Below are 21,324 nucleotides of genomic sequence, written 5' to 3'. Positions count from 1 at the left end.
CACTCTCCCCAGATCGCGCTCGCTTTTATAAACCAAGATGGCGTCGGTTCCATCGAAGCGTACCGGTCTCTAGTCTCCTTCGCAGCCGTTATTAGAGCGTTGCGTGACGACCCTAATAACGGCTGCGAAGGAGACTTACCGGTCTCGAGAATCCCACGGAAAAATAGTGGGACTGTGAACAGTCTACGGATTTGATATCAGTCTGCATTTTATACCCAGTCTGCAGTCTGCATTTTATACCTAGTCTGCATTTTATACCCAGTCTGCAGTCTGCAAAGGTTTGCCTACCCGTCAAAATGGCGTTGAAAACCGTGATAAGGCCTATTAAATGCAGACTGCAGATTGCCTAACAGTGTTTGTATGGAAATGCGATGTCAAATAATTTTCATAAAACATCGCTTCTGAAAAATTCATGAATTGGAAACTTTTGGCACTAGGAAAAGGATTTTAAGAACAAAATTGGAGGGATGTAGCTGTGACAGAAAGCGTTCAGTCGTGTTTTGAACTTTCTATACATTTGTCTGTATAGCAAACCAGCTGTGAACTGCTACTAAAAATAGTTTGCGGGAAAAACTACAGAGAAATATGTGGAAAGTTCAAAACACGACTGAACGCTTTTTGTCACAGCTACATCCCTCCAATTTTGTTCTTAAAATCCTTTTCCTAGTGCCAAAAGTTTCCAATTCATGAATTTTTCAGAAGCAATGTTTTATGAAAATTATTTGACTGTTATTTCAAGCCTGTTTGCCTACCCGTCAAAATGGCGTCGAAAACCGTGCGTGATAAGGCCTATTATACTGACCGGATTTGGGTGCTCACCAAAAATAAAAAATTACCATATGTGAATTACCTGTCTCGTGGCGACCAACCGCTGGCCAAAGAGCCTGAAGACTCTGGGGTTCTCTCCACCCGATTCACTCGAAGAGTACTGGGTATCACCCGTAAAAATGATACCCAAATTACCGGGTATCACCCGGCGTAGTACGTACTATAGTACCACTTATTTAGTATAGGATTGTGTAATATAGCTACACAATCCTATACTAAATAATTGGTACTACAATAAGGGATAAACGCGGATGTAATAAGCACAGCTGAAAACCCTTTTGAGTTTATATTTTAATTTATCGTACAAAGCAGTATATAATGGGCAGGTAAGTTGTAGAAGCCTTTATTATTTTGCCCTATTAATGTTTAATTCCTTTACTATTTTTTCGTTTTGTCGATCCTTGCAACTGCTACTGCCTTGCTAGTCTCGGATCTGTTGATAGTTACAGTCCTTAATTTTGGTTACAGGCGGAAGAAACGATTTAAAGCAGAGATTGAAGTTAGGTATCACCTTGATCGAGACACTGCGGTAAACAGGAGAGAGCAGCTTGATGCTGATGAACAGGATCACGACGATTACGACGTGGATAATGCTCTTTCAGTCGCTGATTGTGCAGAGCATTCCGATACCAGCGATGAGCCAGAAACGTCTACCACTCAACATTATCTAAGGCTACAAAGAGCAGAGGACGCGTGGTCCAAGTTACGGCAACCTGCACTGACGACAACTTTTCAGAAAGAGGGTTCATTTTTTAATAGCAACAGGTGCCATTTCTGTGACTCTGAAGCTGGTATTTGTCGTTGCTTGGACTGCAGTGCAACAGCAAGATTTTGCGAATCTTGTGCCACTTCAATGCACAGCAAAATAAATATTTTTCATCGTGTTGAAATTCTTAAGGTACGTAAGCTTTAGAACTCCTCTTTATAATCTTACGAGTTAATTCCGCCCGTGAGAGAAACAGCAGATTGTGTGTCAAGTGGTCACCTAAGGGAGGTTAAAAACAATTGAAATTTTTAAACAATCGTCTCTTCAAGTGGCCGCTTTCGGGAGGTGGTCGCTTACGAGAGGTGGTCGAGGTGGTGATTTGACTTGAAAACTTTTGGTATTTTGCAAAAGTGGTCGCTTACATGAGGTGGTCGCAAAGGGAGGTTCGACTGTATATGAATCCAGTCATACTACCCCCCTCGTTTATATGTTAAACTGCCTTCACACTTAAATAACTTTTTAACCGTCTTTGCGCATCGTACTTTTTTTATCTTGTGTTCTTTTGTGTTGGTAACCATGCCAATCAGCTCGTTTTGTTTTTGTATCCTGAGTAGGTTATTTTTATCCTACTAATTGTATACTCTGTGGGAAAATAACTCAATAAAATGTTGGTTTTGGTTATTCCCGACAGGAGCCGATTCCTTGGTGGTGATTTCATCCATATTGCTGATATTGCTAACCTTATTTCTTATATCTTATGTTTGTTTGTCTTGTATATTTAACAATTATTCCACGAGTGCGCATTGGATATGTAATGGGATGATAGATAGCCAACGGGAGGCGCAACGCGCCTCGTTGGCTATAAATTAATGATCTCCTATCTATTAAGCGTGAGTGGAACAATTGCTTTATTAAAAACAGTCAAGAAATATTACCAGATCTTACTGATTTTGTTGCGCAAGAATAACCAGCAGAAAAGTTAATGGTCGCCATTTCTTGGCCATAGTGTAATGGCTTATATACCATGGCTGCTAAGCCAATCAAATCCCTTGAATTGCATTATACAATGATTTAGTTGTTAATTACCGGGCTTATTATCCAAGCACCACCCCCTACCTCCCATCTCCCGATCTTCACCAAAACACCATCCTCTAATATGCCAGAAACAATCATTTGAAAACAGCTAGTGTGCACGATGGAAGTTGGCTTCTGTGGTCAGTTATTTTGAGTAGATTTCCTTCATTAATTTGGCTGCCTTGAGATAATTAGTTCTCCTGAGAGCATCCATGTAAAGCTCCAAGATGGGACAAAGCTTAACCCTGTAAATATGATTGGCAGAGTCTGCATCATTCAACATCTTACAGTTTTCTTGTTTATTTTGCTAAATTAGTGGATCATTGTCCCCCTAATCCGTACTGATACGGAAAGGTAACTTGTGTGCTATTGTGTACTATATATGTCCTTCATCATGAACATTGAACATTTGACACCTGTCAAATTGACTGTAAATTTTAAGTGATGATCGATTTTCTTTACCCTCTGATTGAATCGTCAAATGAGGCATCACGTTTTACTCACTTGGTTGTTCCACAAAAGAAAAGTTCCGGATTGATTAAAGTTTGCTTTATAGTCAGGTTTCAAAAATGTATCATGGTGTGTTTTTTTTCCAGGAGGAGAATATATATTTCCCTTTAATCCTACCAAGAACCCTGGTGCTGGATGGACATCAGTGCTCATCACCTAATACTGGCAGCAGTGTCCACTTCCGTAATGTTACTGTCGTTGATTCTCGAGGTATTAGTGTTAAAGTATTTTATGCAGCAATGCTACAGCTTCTGTTTTTAGCAGAACTCCAGACAAAATGCAACATGCTTGTCTTCAATAAATTTATAAATAAAATAAATAAATTTATTGTTGTTAAATTTTTTTGTCATTGTTTGTTTTGAAACAAAATTGTTTTTATGGCAAAGTGATTGTCAGGAACAATACTGTAGAAGTTGAACAGAAATTAATATCAATATTGTAGTTTAAACAAACAAGAACAGACTGCACATCTCATGTACAGAAAGCAGGATAGCTGAACTGCAAATAAGGAAAAGACAAGACGATACTGGGCTTTTCTCGTAGGCACTTGAGCATAGTTTGATGGTCTTAGCTCCAATGAGTCTCGGGTCGACTCCTGATAGGAGCACTCAAAATTTTTTCTGAGAATGCCTTTGTCACTTACTGAATAATACATCATTCCCAATATTAATTAAGTTCACTGACAGCCTCCAGCCTGGCTTCTTTGTTTTCCATTGTGTCCTGTTTTATAATGTGAGGCTTAGAACCACTCTCCAAAATCATTCCTTAAAGGATAATATTAGTCACTACTGGTTGTGTTTATGTGTTCCATGATTTCTCTTTGATTTTTTTTCATAGGATTTCAAGTGGTAGCCTCTATCCAGTTTTGTGGCTGTGAGCCTGACTTTTTACGGCTACTAAGGTTCAATCTTTGGGGTGCAACACCAACAAAGCCTGAGTTGGCATTTACTATGGACTTAATGAAGTTGTTGCACACCCTTAATCTGGAATGTCAAGTGGCGGTAAAAGACTTTTGTGCTGCTCTTCAGACTCTAGTTGAAGACATTATAATCTTTCCGGTATGCCAACTTTACTGAACCTATTTCACTTGGAAAAAATATTGATATCTTATTTTACAGCTGTTAAGGGCATCACTTTTATCACTGTTATATTGAATGCTATGTGAGTCATTCTTTTAATTAATTATTAATGTTTTTGACGATTTCTTGGCTTTAATGGCAATCGCTTCCGACAAGACTGTAAGTACAAAACACTGTTTTTCCAGCGACAAGAAAACACTGTCTTTGAGGCGAAAAGCAAAAAAAAAAAAAACTCAAAACCTGTCTACGCCACTCCACACGCCATCTTGCGCGCGGAACGCGCGACTTAAATTAATTAATGTCCAGTCCTCGCGCCGCGCAAGGCTAAGAGCGCGCGCGGCTAACATGTAAAAATACAACAATAAAGAGTAAAAAGACAGAAATGTCAATGTCAGCAAAAATGAACGAATTGTCCAAAACAATTAATTTTATTATAACTTTTCTTATTTTTCTTTACCACTGTAGAACCAGAGGAGGTTATATCCAGTCATCATTGACAGTCTTGAAGAATTTAGGTTTGTAATAAATCTCTTAACCCTTTCCCTACCACTATAGTCTATTAATAGTGGGTCCTGAGCTCATTACTTGGTCAGTATGTGCTCAATTACAGTCACATTTTTTCAGCAAATTGATCTTGGAAAGATCTTTGCATTTTATAGGAAAAAATGGTACCCTCTTGTATCTATGATGTGGTTTAGCACTCCTATGATATATTGAATATTTTCATTTGATGCATTTACAGACTCTGGCTATTATCTCAGAGTGGTCTGTGCATTCAAAGCTGCAAAATAAGCTACACATGAGTCAGTAAGCAAAATTTTGTAGTTTTTATTTTTTTTAGAATATATTGCCACCGACTTTCATCTATGAAGTTTGCAACATCTGAGTCAAATGACTTGGATTGCGTTGACTCTATTGATTGCCCTGCTTGTCCCAAGGTAAGCTGTTGCATTAATTTAAACTGCAAAAATTAGGAGCTGTTAATATCTGGGGCTTAGGTAATGTTAGTAGACAGTTTTGATCACACTCTGTATTTGTATTGTTCCGAAAGAAAAAAATTGCAAATTCATGATACCAGTTTCAGATATTCATTGCATCAACATTCTCTCAGGTCATAAAGTCAGCACAACTTAATGTTTGATGTAACATTTAAGTTTTCTACATGCTTGCAACGCATGAATGCAGTATCTACATTCTAATAAATAATTTGTTAATTTATATAAGGCAGCCAAATTAAGTTACTTACAAAATTTCTTTTATTGCTACAAGTGAATGGGGAGATTGTTTCTTCACGAATTCATATATGCTGTGCTTCAAAATTATTCTCTGTTTACATTCCTTTGTTTAAAGCCATAGTTAAAACTTTTTACCATACATAACCATACACAATTTCAACAGAAAATTAATTTTCTGGAAGAGAATAGGTATAGCAATTATATTAATAATGATTATGATGATGATGATGATGATGATGATGATGATGATGATGATGATGATGATAATAATAATATTTTAATTTTTCCTACATTAAACAGTGATAACACGATTATTTCCTAACAGAATCAAGGAACTCTACTGGAATCTATGGATGCCTTGTTTATTGGTCGAAAAAAGTCAGCAGGCATAAGTGTAAGGAGTCCCCTGTTTGGAACAGCTGTGTTCTATAAAGACTCAGAAGTTGAGGAATTTGTACAGCAACACCCTGGAACAGCCAGTAGAGGGAGTGAAGTGAGCGTTTATTACTCTCAAACAAATAAATTATTCCTCTTTGTTGCATGAATATGAGCTGTCATTGTAAACTCAAGACTGGTGTCTGTTTACTCAAAATATAGCGGACACCTTTAAATTTTTTTGAACCTTTTACTTATGAAAATATCCTTTATTAAATAAATACATACATATATATTAAGGGCTGTTGCTTTTTGTTCATCTTTTATCTTATAGGCATGTAGTGACTTTCTTGCAGGGAGTGCAATTCGTTCAAGATCTCGATATTCTGCACTTAGTGAAACTGCTATTTTTGGGAGAGCCTGTCGTCATGAGCTTCCCAAGAAGTTCATCAATATGAAGCATGGTGAAAGGTTTAAAATACATTCATTGTTATCTTAGTTAATGATTATCATTAGTACTCAATAATATTAGATTATTACGTCCCTATAAATAATAATTGTTGGTTTATAAACAAACAGTTGATTTAAGCAGTTGACTCCTCTACAGCACTAACAGTCAGAGCACTAAGTCTTAATTGCCATTCTTTTCTTCACTAAAGCCTTTGGATTTTCTTTTAGATAATCAGGGTAATTAAACAGCATTTGTTTCATAGAAATGTTGCACTTGCAGCTGCTTTAAATATGTATTGTTAATAATAGTAAATTGTTATAATTTTAACTGTTAATAATAACTTTTAATTGATAATTACTGTAGATAACCTCCCTTGGTGTTGTGCCTTGGCGTGGCTGGGAGGCTTGCGTGCCCTCATGAGCCCCAGATCTATGTTGGTTGGAGCTTATGCCCCTGGCAAGTTCAACCATGCTAGATTTGTGAAGGGGGGAGGGGCCAGACTAAACAGCACTTTGGTTTGGGATTTAGCGCAGTGCTCATAACTCTGCTGTACAATTATTATTATACTATTACTATTATTTGAAGCTTACAAACAAAAAATTATTATTGGTAAAATTATTTACATTATTTTTCATACACTGTATATACAAGCTAAGATTTGCTTTATAACTTAGTACGTATCATGAAAGCATGTGTAAGATAAATTCTAATACATAGGATATTGTCTATCGTTTACATGAATTGTGCGGTAATAATTTTTATTATTATTTTTACCATAGACTTGCCTATCCAGTCTGGATGTTAAACAATCTTTTGGCTGAAACAAGGGGTCAGTCAATTGATATATGTGTACTTTATGACATAGCATGCCTTCTGGAAACCCACTTGCAGGTACAGTACCAAAATGCACTCAGACAGATATTCTTGCTCAGTACATCTTTTAAATGGTCAAAATGCAATCATTAAAATTACTGAACACATGTACATGTACACTAACGTGTAATAACATAACATGTAATAACATGCATTTTGCAGGCTCAGGGGCAGCACCACATTTTGCAGTCTGTTAAGTTAGCCATTCCTATTTTTCATAGCTATCCCTGGTGAAAATCTTTCGAGGATCTTCAAAGATCTTCAAAGATCCTCCAAGATCTGCAAAGATCTGCAAAGGTCTTCTAAAGATCCTTGAAGACAAGGATCTTTTAAAGATCCTCACAGATCCTAGAGGATTTCTTGAGGATCCTATAAAGATCTCTTGAAGATCCTGATGAGGATCCTTTCAAAGATCTTCTAAAAGATCCTGCAGGATCCTCAGAGATTTCATTAGGATCCTACAGGATCTTGAAAAAGATCCTTTAAAGGATCCTTTCAAAGATCTTTGTCAGGATCCTTAAGGATCCTCAAAGATATGTTGAGGACCTTACAAGGTTCTTGGTAAGAACTGTTCAAGGATCTTCCAAAGATCTTTATCAGGATCCTTAAGGATCCTCAAGGGTCTTACAAGGGTCTTAAAAAGATCTTAGAAGGATCCTATAAAAGATCTTTGTCAGGATCCTTAAGGATCCTCAAGGATATGTTGAGGATCTTACAAGGTTCTTGGTAAGAACTGTTCAAGGATCTTCCAAAGATCTTTGTCAGGATCCTTAAGGATCCTCAAGGGTCTTTCAAGGTTCTTAAAAAGATCTTAGAAGGATCCTATAAAAGATCTTTGTCAGGGTCCTTAAGGATCCTCAAGGATATGATGAGGATCTTACAAGGTTCTTGGTAAGAACTGTTCAAGGATCTTTCAAAGATCTTTGTTAGGATCCTTTAGGATCCTGAAGGGTCTTACGAGGTTCTTAAAAAGATCTTAGAAGGATCCTATAAAAGATCTTTGTCAGGATCCTTAAGGATCTGATGAGGATCTTACAATGATCTTCAAAGGATCCTATCAGGGACCCTTGAAAGATCTTTGTCAGGATCCTTTGGAATTTTCGAAGGTTTGATGAGGATCTTACAAGGATCTTAAAGGGATCCTATTTTATCTCTTTCAAAGAACTTTCCCAAAATCCTTAACAGTCATCATGGATCTGATGAGAATCTTAGAAGGATTTAAAGGAGATCCTTTCAAGGATCTTAGAAAGTTTTTTGAGGATCCTTTCAATGATTTTTGTCAGGATCCTTAAGGCTATAATTATTATAATGATGTTACAAGGATCTTTAGACAAACTTGTAATATGAATCTTATCAGGTTGTTAGAGAGAACTTTGCAAATCATGGTCTTGTGATTAATCAAAATATAGGATAATAAACAATTCACTAAAAATAATTGGGGTTGCTTTGGAACCAAACAGGCTAATTGCACCAATTTTGCAGTCGTGGAGGAAATCACCTTTCAATCATGCATAAACCATACACAGTCACATGGCAATGCAGTTATAAACCTCACCTCAAAGGCAACAGAACTTAATATTTTTTTCTTGCAAAGAAAGTGATCAGTCACATAAAATCTCAACAAAACAAGATTTCCTGGGTCTTCAAATATTTTCACAAAATGTGAAGACAAGCAATGACTGAAAAATTATCTCTTTCTTCGACTTTGACAACACAAGAAGCTAAAGGAGGAAACTTTACAACATTAGATTGTGATCAGTCGATTCAATATTAATTTTTGTGATTTTTGGAGCTGCAATGGGCCAATAATGTGGAATTTTCAGGTAACAACTGATGTTAGCCTGATATCAATGCATGAGTTATACTTATTCCTATTTTACCTGATAGGGAAAAAATAGAGAGTCTATTTTATTTATGTTTTATTTTTATTTTAAGCCTATTTTAAAGCAAGATAGAACAAGGTGTTGTATTTTATTACTATTTCCTCATAACAAAGTGAAAAATAGCCTGTAAAACAGCCTGTAATCCTATATCACTATTGCTCCATAACATAGTAATACACTGTTTTATTTATATTTTTTCTGCAAATAGGATAGGCATTGGCCAGTTAGATTGTCTGTATCACATGTTGTATGTACATATTTTGCATACACCAAGGGAAACTTCATCTTCCTAATCTAAGGTGAAGTTACTATTTGTATTCATCATAATTTGTTGACGTATACACCGTCAATGTTGAGCCATATAAAAAAGACAAATGCATGATGTATACTTATTGCATGTACACTTTTTTGCTCAATCTAATAATTACACATACCAGGTACTTCTTTGCAATAAACTTATAAACTTTAAGCTTATGTATGCAATAATAACAAATGGTTTGGAAGAAAGAGCAAGGATGTACTTATTTTCTATACCACAAGATTGAGCTTTATTTTTGTTATATTAATTGGGCAAATAAACACATAAAACCAAGATGAGCAACTGATATTAGTATTTGTAACCGGCCTGCTTTCCAGGAAAAGCTTTTCAAAAAAATGAAGCTCATATTAAACTTGACTTTATACATGTAGTACACGTCACTGAAATGCATTTGTGAAAGCAATATTACATTCAGACCTTCTTCGATGGATTTCGACTCCATTTGATGCCAAAAAGAACAACAATGCTTTCAATCATAATTCCTACAACTTTCATGCACAGTGCTAGCTTTAAAAATGAGCAAGAAAACGTGGGGTCACAACAACACCGGCAGCCATCTTGGATTTCATTCAGACTGGGTAGACTGGGCACGAACAAGGCCATTTTGGTCAGCAGATATGCCACTGCAGGCTCGCGGAAAAGACCGTTTCATTTTCGATTTAGGCGGAATATTCAAGAAAACAGGAGACATTTCCCGTGGATTTTTACCTCTGTTAAGCTTCAAAATGTTGGGTTCAAGCAAAAAAATGTGGATAACTACTTTTAGCAAGAGGTAAGCTTTGAAATCAATAATTTTGATGAAAAAGACTGCATAAAAATGTGTGATTTTATAGATCTTCTGTGGGAATTTCGAATGCATGTGCTTCTTGAATCTTATTTGAGCTCAACTGCAAATTCGAGATTGTTAAGGTAAACATTCCCTATTTATTTTTGTTATACATGTAAAGCCTTTGCAAACGTTTTTACAGAGTAATTTGTAGCCAGGTTGTTATCATGTCTTGGTATAAGCTGAAGACTTAGTGATCTTGGTTTGATTGACGTTGCATGAAGATCTGGAGTTCATGATCAACTTCATGGAGTGTATAAGCTTATATTTTCTGTACCACCATGAGTTAAAGGTTGGATACCCTTGTTTTGCTCAGAAATCAACAAGATTGTTACAGATGAGAAGCTCACTGAAACATGTGTCTAAAAGCGTATACTTGGCACTGCCCAGATCACTGTCACAGTGATCACTGAGTGCCACTGGTCACTCAGAAGAACTGACTTAAAATGCACTTTTTTCTGTTGTACTGCAGATTTTCAGCTTAATAATGTTGTCAAGGCTGATACTCAATCGTGCAGCTTCAGAGTCAAGTCAGCAAATCCTGCTCAATAAGCTAAGTCACTTATGACCGTTGGACTCTATTTTAACTGATTTGATTTTGTTGCAAATCGTGACTTCTGCTACTCCTACTGAGAAACAATAATTATTACCAAATAAACTTTTGTAACTTGCATAATGGAGTATTGGTCATTACTTGATATCATATACATGAAAACAGCAAGAGTACAATCAATCTTTTTTTTACGAAATATCCAATCATTTTTCTTTTTTATTTAGCACTTCCCCTGAACCTTTACATAATTCAAGACAAAGCCATTTTCTGAATGTTTCTTTCCTAAGAAGTTTACTGTGAAATTGTTTTTCGCTGTTACTTGTTTGTAGCTCTGGCTGTGGAATACGGTCTGTGAATGACAAATTTATATTGTGTGTAATGCTTAAGAATTGGTTCATGCTTAGCGTGCATATATCGAGTTATGGATGCACGCGGGAAGTTTGGAGAGCATGAGAGAAGCGTAAGAGTTGCTCGAGGCGTAGCCGAGAGTAACTCTAGCTTCTTGAGTGCTCTCCAAACTTCCCAAATGCATCCATAACTCGATATACGCACAGCTAAAAGCATGAACCAATTCTTTTATAACATAGTGAAAATAAAGTAATTGATTCCTGGAAAACAGGTTTTGTACCTCATTAATTACAAAATTCTCTGTACACAAAAAAGGCGAAACTGGTTTCTCTTATCGGTTTAATCGTAACGTTTCATTAAGCTTCAAGCTGTTATAAATGTACATTATTTATGGCGTTAGTCTCTCTGTGAAAGTTTTTTAATAACACAGCGCGCGCATGCTTCCCCCATCTGACTTGCACACGTCATCGGATGGACGCACGGCCGTGCGTATGTTGAGAAATGTACCATGATGACGCCAATATTTAAGTCTGAGTGAATAGGAATTAGATTAGGATGCACGCGCGCTATGTTATAAATGTAATTAACCATCCAGATATAGTTAGGTGCAGGAATATATGAAGTATTAACCATGAAATCATTTGCAGTGGCAAATGCTTCAACTAATTAAAACACATGAACTATGATAATTCTAGGCTTAGAACAAGGATTTAAACCATCACCTATTTTCAACCTACATGTATTTTATAGCTATTTTATTTCTGGATCTATAAACCAGCAGAGTGCTATTTTAACCCTATTTTAACTTGCATGACATACATTTAATGCCCTATTTTAAACCTGTTTTAAAGGTATTTTTGTACCATTTTCCATTTTTTCCCCATTAAATTATCCCTGTTTTATGTTTATTTTAAGCCTATTTCATTTTCTCATCAAATTATATTCACAAGCTTTTCAATTTCATATAAAATCCCATGAAAACCTCTTGAAAATTTGACCTTGAAAATCTCCTGAAAAGCTAAATGGGAATTCCATGTTGTGCCTACTATAACCAAAGTATTTTTGCGATTTTTATGACTGTTAGAAAAGCAGATCTTAGCAAGGGCTATTGGAATCCAAAAAGAAAATTGGGGGTAACCACGCATTTTTTTAGAGATAATTCAGCAACAATTACTCTTTTTAATTCTAAGGCAGCAGTGAAATACAAAGCAATGTATGGCGTTTTACTCCAAATTGAAGCTTTATTATCTCTGAAAAATGCATGGTTACCCCAAATTTTCTTTTTGGATGCAAAGAGCAGTTGCCAATTTCTGCTTTCTCCGCACAGTTTTAAACTACGCAAAAATACCCCTGTATTAGTAGGCACCACCCATAGGAGATGTGCAGAACGTATGTGCAGTAACAAAAGTAGGCACCGTCCTAAAGGGACTTTTCATGAGTTTTTCATAGTCTGATACATGATGCAGGAAATTTCATGGGCCATGCTGTTTTTCACATTATTTTCATGGATTTTTTATGCTCTTTTCATGGCAACTTCATGGTTAAAAAATGCCATGAAAATGTCCTTACTCATGACCTTGAAAATCCCCTCAAAAAGTGTTGGAAATGCTATGGATTTACCATGAAAAAATACTGAAATTTTCATGGGTTTTGGTTTTATATTGTGCAGTGAGAATGCCAATTATCTGTGCTTTAAAATGGAGCTGCACAGAGTGTTACTTTAAAGGAGAATGTGCATGTAAACTTGACATATTTTCAATTTTGTCAAAATTCATATTTATTAGAGTGAATGATTTCTTTTAATTTTCAATGTAACAGTTCAAAACCAGATGAGTCTTGATTATGCCTTTGGCTGAGAGTGAGACTTGTGGCTAAAAGAAGAGTTTTTTTCATAAATGCATAACTGTTACAAATTTATTGAAGGGTATTATTTTGATAGCTGACATTGTACTAGGCACTGTAGGCAACATTTTCTTTTAACTTGTCATCCAACCATGTAAAAGTGTTGTTGTGGATGTTACCACCCTGTTGCAAGTTGTGATAACATTGTGCATTGAAGTAGACATTAGTTCAACTTTGTACAGCACGTTTCTGCAACTTGCAACACCGGTTGCAATACATGTAGGTATAACAATGTCTTTCAACTTTCAAATCATAACAATGTTGTGCTACAGCTTGAAAGAAAAATAATTAATGCTGTCTGTATTTCTCATCCTTTATTTGTAGTAATTTTTTCATGTCTTTCTGCATGTAAGTGGCCTCATTTTCATGAAAACAAAGGGCTCACACAAAAGGAAGAAATAAGAAAAAAAAAACAAGTTAGCTTTATGAGACATTTTTACCCTTTTTTTAGATTTTTACATTTTGCATTAACTGTTGTGTTTCATGGCAAGGGATTGATGATTTTAAACCATGAGATTTTTACAAGTGTAAAACATCAAAGATCTATTTGTAAAAAGATGAGAATAATCTGAGAAATAAAATACATTTGGCATAAAATTTACTGCTTGTTAATTAGGATACTTATTTTGTGCATGAAAATTAAGAGTATTGTGAGAGATGAAAAAAGGATCTTTCTATCATTTTTCCAGAAAATCCCTGAGTAGTTACAATCCTTGAGAATTTGTGCAGAAACCTTGAGAAGATCCTTCACGTCCCTTCCTTGCAAAAATCCTTAAACATCCTTCAGGATCTTTGCAAATTTTTTACCATCCTCGCAAGAACCTGAAGGATCTTAGCAGAACCCTATAACGATCCATCAGGTCCCAGCAAGGCTCCTACAAGGACCATGAAGAATCCTGCAAAGCCCCTGTCAAGATCCTTAAGGTCCCTGCAAAGAACCTTTAAGATCCTACAGTACAAGGACCATGAAGAATCCTGCTAATGCCCTGTTAAGATCCTTCAGTTCCCAGAAAGATCCTTCAGGTCCCTGCAAAGATCCATTAAGATCCTTGAGGATCTTTAAAGATCCACATGAGGATCTTTTTGAGGATCTTCAAGGATCTTGATTCATATCCTCAAAGATCTTGCAGGATCTTGTAAGAACCTTGAAGTCCCTGCAAAGATCCTTCAGGTCCCTGCAAAGATCTGTTAAGATCCTTCAGGATCTTTGCAGATTTTTGTAAAGATCCTTACAAGAACCTTAAGGATCTTGGCAGGGCCCTGTGAGGATCCTTTAGGTTCCTGCTACAGGATCCTGCAAGATCTTGCAGGATCTTGTAAGAACCTTGAAGTCCCTGCAAAGATCCTTCAGGTCCCTGCAAAGATCCTTGAGGATCTTGCAGGATCTTTGCAGATTAAGCAAGATCCTTGCTGGATCTTGCAGGATCTAAACAGGATCCTGAAGGATCTTTGCAGGGCCCTGTGAGGATCCTAAAGGTTCCTGCTAAGTTCCTACCGGATCCTGTTAAGATCCAGCAAGGATCTTGCATAATCTGCAAAGATCTTAAAGGATCCTCAAGGATCTTTGCAGGGACTTCAAGGTTCTTACAAGATCCTGCAAGATCTTTGAGGATATGAATCAAGATCCTTAAAGATCCTCAAAAAGATCCACAAAAGATCCTCATGTGGATCTTTAAAGATCTTTAAAGATCCTCAAGGATCTTATAAAGATTTTCACCAGGGATGGACACAAGGCTAACTGTCAGGTTTGTTGCTGTTCTATCTAATATGTGCAGTTCCACAGCAGGGAACAATGATATTTCTTTTAACAAGAACTATAGCTTGGATTGCAAGCAAATTTCATTTCACTTTTTTTTTTCATGTTGAGAGAGAGAGAGAGAGAGAGAGAGAGAGAGAGAGAGAGAGAGAGAGAGAGAGAGAGAGAGAGAGAGAGAGAGAGAGAGAGAGAGAGAGAGAGAGAGAGAGAGAGAGAGAGAGAGAGAGAGAGAGAGAGAGAGAGAGAGAGAGAGAGAGAGAGAGAGAGAGAGAGGGAGAGAGGCAGTAAGAACTTGAGGCATTATTCAGTATTAGCAACCCAGTCTCAGAGAATTAAAAGGAGCACTGAGCACTATTCATTTGTTACTACCAGAATTAATTTCATTTATGCTCGCTGAGGTCTAAGAAACATATTGTATCACCCAGTTGGCCGGCAAAATAATAGCAACAACTAACTGAAGGATTCCATTAGTTGCTTAAAAAAATCGTTAATCGTTCTCCAGATTAAATACAGTCCAAGGAGAGTTCCTGGTTTTGGTCTAACTGATGGAGAAGTACTTGAGAGACTATGGTCATTTTTAAGAAGATTTGGAAAGATGACAAAGGAAATGAGGCCGAACCACAGGGTGGATGTTCTGTCAGATGCTTTGTTGTTTTATGGCAAGAAAAAATGTGCAAGCATAGGTAAACCAAAAAATTATTTTTTGTTAACATATTCAATATTTGATCACTAATGATATCTTGAAACATAAGCACGCGAAAATTAAAGTTAATAGCCGACGTTTCGGCATCATCGTGACAGCATTCTCAAGGCAAAGTGGACATATTAATGCGAAGATTTGATTTCTATACTCTACAGTCTCTACAAATTAGCGTATCAAATCAAAATCAAATCAAATCAAATTTTCGCATTAATTTATCCACTTTGCCTTGAGAATGGTGTCATGATGACGCCAAAACGTCGGCTATTGACTTTCATTTCCGATTGCTTATATTCAATATTACAGTCTATATTGCTTTTGCTTTGTTTTTGCGTCTGCACACATTTTCTTTTTTAAAACCAAAAAAAAAATTGGGGGGGGGGGGGGGGGTTGGTGCAGGCTCCTATTCCCAAACACTGAACAGCTGGTAATCGAGCGTGGGCTCATTTTCTCACACAGCAGCTGGTTGAATAGAGCCCATACTGCTGTTCAATGCTAATTTATTTTAACTTTTCTTTTAGTATTTAATTTTATGTCAGGTGTTTCCCACTCTCTTAGCAATAAGAAGAATTCTGATTCTAAATCATATTTTTCTTTGAAGGGACTAGAACAGACGCAGCCTTCTAACTTTTGCTAGTCAAAGATTGAGGTTGTGCCTCAAAATGTTATCAAAATTTGCCTTTTTGTTTATCATAGTAATGAATAAAAGCTTTATAAAGTTTAATTCGTTTTTTTGTAGGTAAACTTTTATCTGATCGCATGAAGAGAGCGAAGATAGTGATTAAAGATACCGAAGAAGAATTGATTAAATTACTGGAAAGCCTCCCAGGTGTGAGATTTATTTACAAAGCGTTTAACTTACTCAATTAAGATACCGTTAAATGAATTATAACATTCACGATAAATAATTTTTAGCGCCAGTACGGAGAGAAGAGGTAACTGAATGGGCAGAGCAGGAAGCAGAATGGACAGGAGGCTTAAATCAGCCTGATGAACCGCCATCGTGGAAACACGGCTATGTAATCTACCTGAAAATGTTCTATGAAATCCGCGAAAAGTGGGAACAGGCATGCGACCCTGAAAAAATGCAGCTGTTGTATGGGCAATTAAACAAGTATGTTTTTATATTGCATAAAAATAGAATACATTTCCCAAAGGAAAATCATTGTATTGTTTCGGTCCTCCAACGTGGCCGTCGTGCACACACTCTATTATTTTTCTTACATTGAAGGTTAAAAAGTTATTACATTGGTGTTTAGCTTTTTCTCGGAAAGGAGATTGATATTTATTACATAAATGGTAAATGTTATTTGAGTTGTTGGTATAACTTTAGTGGTTGATTGTTACATTACAGGGTCATACAAACCTAATAGTCCTTATGTATCACGGCATGGTGCTGTTGCAGGTATTTTTCCAGCAGAAATAACCACAGAATTGTGAGCTTTTTACGCCCTTCAAAGTGATATCTTTATAGACTAGCTACGCATAGAGTTTTATTTCGAACACTCGCTCCCATGTAGCGAGTTGTACATAGAACGACTGCTTGGTCGCCTTAACTTTAATTGAGTGTTCAATAACTTAAACGTGTCTTCTTGGCATTTGTATTGTATTGTCCTTTTTAATCAGATTGGAAGGCGTTTTGGTGGATTTGGAGAACAAGAATGGCATTACTCAACGGTGGACAACTTCTTGTGAGGAATATAAATTGGCCCGAGATGCTGCTAGTGACAGAAATAAGAAGGTTGCTTTAATCAATCTACATACCAAAGTTATTGAGCGGTGGTTCTTGTTATGTTTGAAGGCTAAATATGCAGGCGAGTTTATTATTTTATATATAAATATAGTAAATGATCGATAAAGAGTAACGTCTACGTTTATATATCCAGGCTACTAAAAAGCATCTTTGAGACAGTGGCATATGATTATTTTTATGATGCGTTGAGTGACATATTGAATTCGGACAAGTGCCCCACTTACATTTGAACTTTTTTTTCTTTAATTATTTTATATTTTTCGCTCTCCTTATCTTTCTGTCCTTGTCATTTTTTTTTATCGCTATTTAGAGGGCCATGATCTTTCCAAACGGCTTTCCAAGCAGATTTCGCAAGCCACGAAAAGTATGCGGACCACTCTAGATAAATTTAACAACCTCGAATGCAGCCTCGGTTGGGCATTCCCACGTTCTTTGCAGTTCGACCAAGTTAAGAACCCGGAGGCAGACGTCTGGCTGCGAAGTGAGTTTATGGGTTCTGCATCGCCAGTCCCCATAACGGTTAGACGGAGAGCTATCGATCTGTATCATCTATTGGATCGAGCTAAAGAAGAAGTTACCTTGATTCAGGAAGAAATGAGAAACGTAATTGAGCACTTCAACGGCCATCATGCGACGTTTTCCGCCTCGCTAGCAGACGCCACGGCATCTCCTTTGTCCATGGAGGATAGAGGGAAAAACGTTTTTATTCGAATGAAACTGTTGTCTATAGAGGGGCAACTTTTGGAGCTGAAGCAATTGTTCCAAGGTCACATTGGAGAAATACCCCTCTCAAACTTTGTTTTTGACCAAGGGACTATTCCGTTGAACAACGATGAAGAGGAGGCGGAAGAAGTGTCTGACTCATTGCTAAGCCTTCCGGAAACAATGGATTATACGCCGGACAGTGACTCTGAATGCGAGAGTGATTCTGACGATGCTGACAGTGCTTTTTTCAGTTTTTCGGGAATATTGTCGTAAAGTGTTCTATCAGTACCGTATTAAAAACGGGCTTTTTTGCTGAGAAGTTATTAAACTGAAACTTTGAAATTTTTTCCTGTTTCAATGCTGGCCTGTGGCCAATATAAGTGTTGTTACTCGTTGCATGAAAAGTGTGACCCGATTCAAGTTGACGCAGCATCCACGCAACAGGGTGGTCAACAGACGCAACATGTTGTGTGTAATGCTGCGTCTGTTTTATCGGGGTTTATCCTTTTGGGTTTTGTAGCCCAAGTTACGATTTAAAGTTGTGTATGGAGACTTAATATGCTTCCCATTTGCAGATCGGGGAAACATTGTAAAATTTTGTGACTGGAGATTTCCACTGGCAAAACTTTAGAACAGATTGTAAACAATTAAATATGATAAACTGACCAGTTTACTGTAAACAGCGTGCACTTATACGTTTTATTTTTAACTAACCCTGGAGCAGCGTTAGTCTTCCTTCGAAGGTCTCAGCCAATACAGTTTTCAATCCTGACGACCCTATGTACTACAGATTGTGCGAATTAATTAGGCACGAGACGTTTTGTCCAAAGCACATCTGCGTTTTATGGGTATCAGTGCACATTTCATCGTTACTCGACGGTTTCTCAGGGACCCTAATATCCCATTTTGTAATGAATGCCATAGTCATGCACTTGTATGAGTCACCGTGAAATCAGTGTATTTCCACTAGTTTGAATAGAATATTAGCCCAAATACGCATTTTTGACCCTAATATCCCATTTTGTAATGAATGCGAAATAGTCCGCCGCTTGGATGAGTTGCCGTGAAATCAGTGTCTTTCCACTAGTTTGAATAGAATATTGGCCCAAATACGCATTTTTTGCCCTAAAATCCCATTTTGTAATGAATGCGATATAGTCCGCCGCTTGGATGAGTTGCCGTGAAATCAGTGTATTTCCACTAGTTTGAATAGAATATTGGCCCAAATGCGCATTTTTGACCCTAATATCCCATTTTGTAATAAATGCGAAATAGTCCGCCGCTTGGATGAGTTGCCGTGAAATCAGTGTCTTTCCACTAGTTTGATTACAATATTGGCCCAAATACGCATTTTCGGCCCTAATATCCCATTTTGTAATACGTGCGAAATAGTCCGCCGCTTGGATGAGTTGCCGTGAAATCAGTGTCTTTCCACTAGTTTGAATAGAATATTGGCCCAAATACGCATTTTTTGCCCTAATATCCCATTTTGTAATGAATGCGAAATAGTCCGCCGCATGGATGAGTTGCCGTGAAATCAGTGTCTTTCCACAAGTTTGATTAGAATATTGGCCCAAATACGCATTTTCGGCCCTAATATCCCATTTTGTAATACGTGCGAAATAGTCCGCCGCTTGGATGAGTTGCCGTGAAATCAGTGTCTTTCCACTAGTTTGAATAGAATATTGGCCCAAATACGCATTTTTGGCCCTAATATCCCATTTTGTAATAAATGCGAAATAGTCCGCCGCTTGGATGAGTTGCCCTGAAATCAGTGTATTTCCACAAGTTTGATTAGAATATTGGCCCAAATGCGCATTTTCGGCCCTAATATCCCATTTTGTAATAAATGGGAAATAGTCCGCCGCTTGGATGAGTTGCCGTGAAATCAGTGTATTTCCACTAGTTTGATTAGAATATTGGCCCAAATACGCATTTTTTGCCCTAATATCCCATTTTGTAATGAATGCGAAATAGTCCGCCGCTTGGATGAGTTGCCGTGAAATCAGTGTATTTCCACAAGTTTGATTAGAATATTGGCCCAAATACGCATTTTTGATCCTAATATCCCATTTTGTAATAAATGCGAAATAGTCCGCCGCTTGGATGAGTTGCCGTGAAATCAGTGTCTTTCCACAAGTTTGATTAGAATATTGGCCCAAATGCGCATTTTCGGCCCTAATATCCCATTTTGTAATACATGCGAAATAGTCCGCCGCTTGGATGAGTTGCCGTGAAATCAGTGTCTTTCCACTAGTTTGAATAGAATATTGGCCCAAATACGCATTTTTGGCCCTAATATCCCATTTTGTAATGAATGCGAACAAGAGAGTTTCTTGATGCGAAATAGTCCGCCGCTTGCATGAGTTGCCGTGAAATCCGTGTATTTCCACAAGTTTGATTAGAATATTGGCCCAAATACGCATTTTCGGCCCTAATATCCCATTTTGTAATAAATGGGAAATAGTCCGCCGCTTGGATGAGTTGCCGTGAAATCAGTGTATTTCCACTAGTTTGATTAGAATATTGGCCCAAATACGCATTTTTTGCCCTAATATCCCATTTTGTAATGAATGCGAAATAGTCCGCCGCTTGGATGAGTTGCCGTGAAATCAGTGTCTTTCCACTAGTTTGAATAGAATATTGGCCCAAATACGCATTCTTGACCCTAATATCCCACTTTGTAATACGTGCGAAATAGTCCGCCGCTTGGATGAGTTGCCGTGAAATCAGTGTATTTCCACAAGTTTGATTAGAATATTGGCCCAAATACGCATTCTCGGCCCTAATATCCCATTTTGGAATAAATGGGAAATAGTCCGCCGCTTGGATGAGTTGCCGTGAAATCAGTGTATTTCCACTAGTGTGAATAGAATATTGGCCCAAATACGCATTTTCGGCCCCAATATCCCATTTTGTAATACATGCGAAATAGTCCGCCGCTTGGATGAGTTCCCGTGAAATCAGTGTCTTTCCACTAGTTCGATTAGAATATTGGCACAAATAGGCATTTTTTACCCTAATATCCCATTTTGTAATAAATGGGAAATAGTCCGCCGCTTGGATGAGTTGCCGTGAAATCAGTGTATTTCCACTAGTTTGAATAGAAAATTGGCCCAAATACGCATTTTTTGCCCTAATATCCCATTTTGTAATGAATGCGAAATAGTCCGCCGCTTGGATGAGTTCCCGTGAAATCAGTGTCTTTCCACTAGTTTGATTAGAATATTGGCCCAAATACACATTTTCAGCCCTAATATCCCATTTTGTAATGAATGCAAAATAGTCCGCCGCTTGGATGGGTTGCCGTGAAATCAGTGTCGTTTCACTAGTTTGAATAGAATACGCATTTTCGGCCCTAATATCCCACTTTGTAATGAATGCAAAATAGTCCGCCGCTTGGATGGGTTGCCGTGAAATCAGTGTCTTTCCACTAGTTTGAATAGAA

At 37.3% G+C, this 21,324-nt stretch overlaps 1 protein-coding gene and 1 long non-coding RNA gene across 3 annotated transcripts; both read left to right on the top strand.

The window, feature by feature from the left end:
- Positions 1–939: 939 nt before the first annotated feature.
- Positions 940–18,221, top strand: LOC146469283 (uncharacterized). Of its 2 annotated transcripts, none has more exons than XM_085123534.1 (16): positions 940–1,154; positions 1,297–1,726; positions 3,205–3,328; positions 3,956–4,119; positions 4,663–4,712; positions 5,039–5,135; positions 5,758–5,925; positions 6,142–6,278; positions 7,038–7,149; positions 7,294–7,356; positions 14,687–14,707; positions 15,221–15,401; positions 16,158–16,247; positions 16,334–16,532; positions 17,045–17,232; positions 17,482–18,221. In XM_085123534.1, the coding sequence occupies exons 1-16, from the start codon at positions 1,147–1,149 to the stop codon at positions 18,147–18,149; spliced, it is 2,700 nt and encodes an 899-aa protein (XP_084979660.1). In that variant the 5' UTR covers positions 940–1,146; the 3' UTR covers positions 18,150–18,221. The 2 variants fall into 2 exon arrangements, with proteins under 2 accessions (XP_084979660.1, XP_084979659.1); XM_085123533.1 differs by having other exon boundaries at positions 3,956–4,176.
- On the top strand, positions 9,159–10,835 carry LOC146469284 (uncharacterized). Its single transcript, XR_014867265.1, has 2 exons — positions 9,159–10,105; positions 10,632–10,835. It is a non-coding gene; the product is annotated as an uncharacterized LOC146469284 (long non-coding RNA).
- Positions 18,222–21,324: the final 3,103 nt, after the last annotated feature.

This window comes from Pavona decussata, unplaced genomic scaffold, assembly GCF_977016875.1.
Source record: "Pavona decussata unplaced genomic scaffold, jaPavDecu1.1 SCAFFOLD_125, whole genome shotgun sequence".
Taxonomy (NCBI): domain Eukaryota; kingdom Metazoa; phylum Cnidaria; class Anthozoa; order Scleractinia; family Agariciidae; genus Pavona; species Pavona decussata.
Note: the sequence above shows the minus strand (reverse complement) of the source record. Positions and strands in the feature narration are given on the sequence as shown.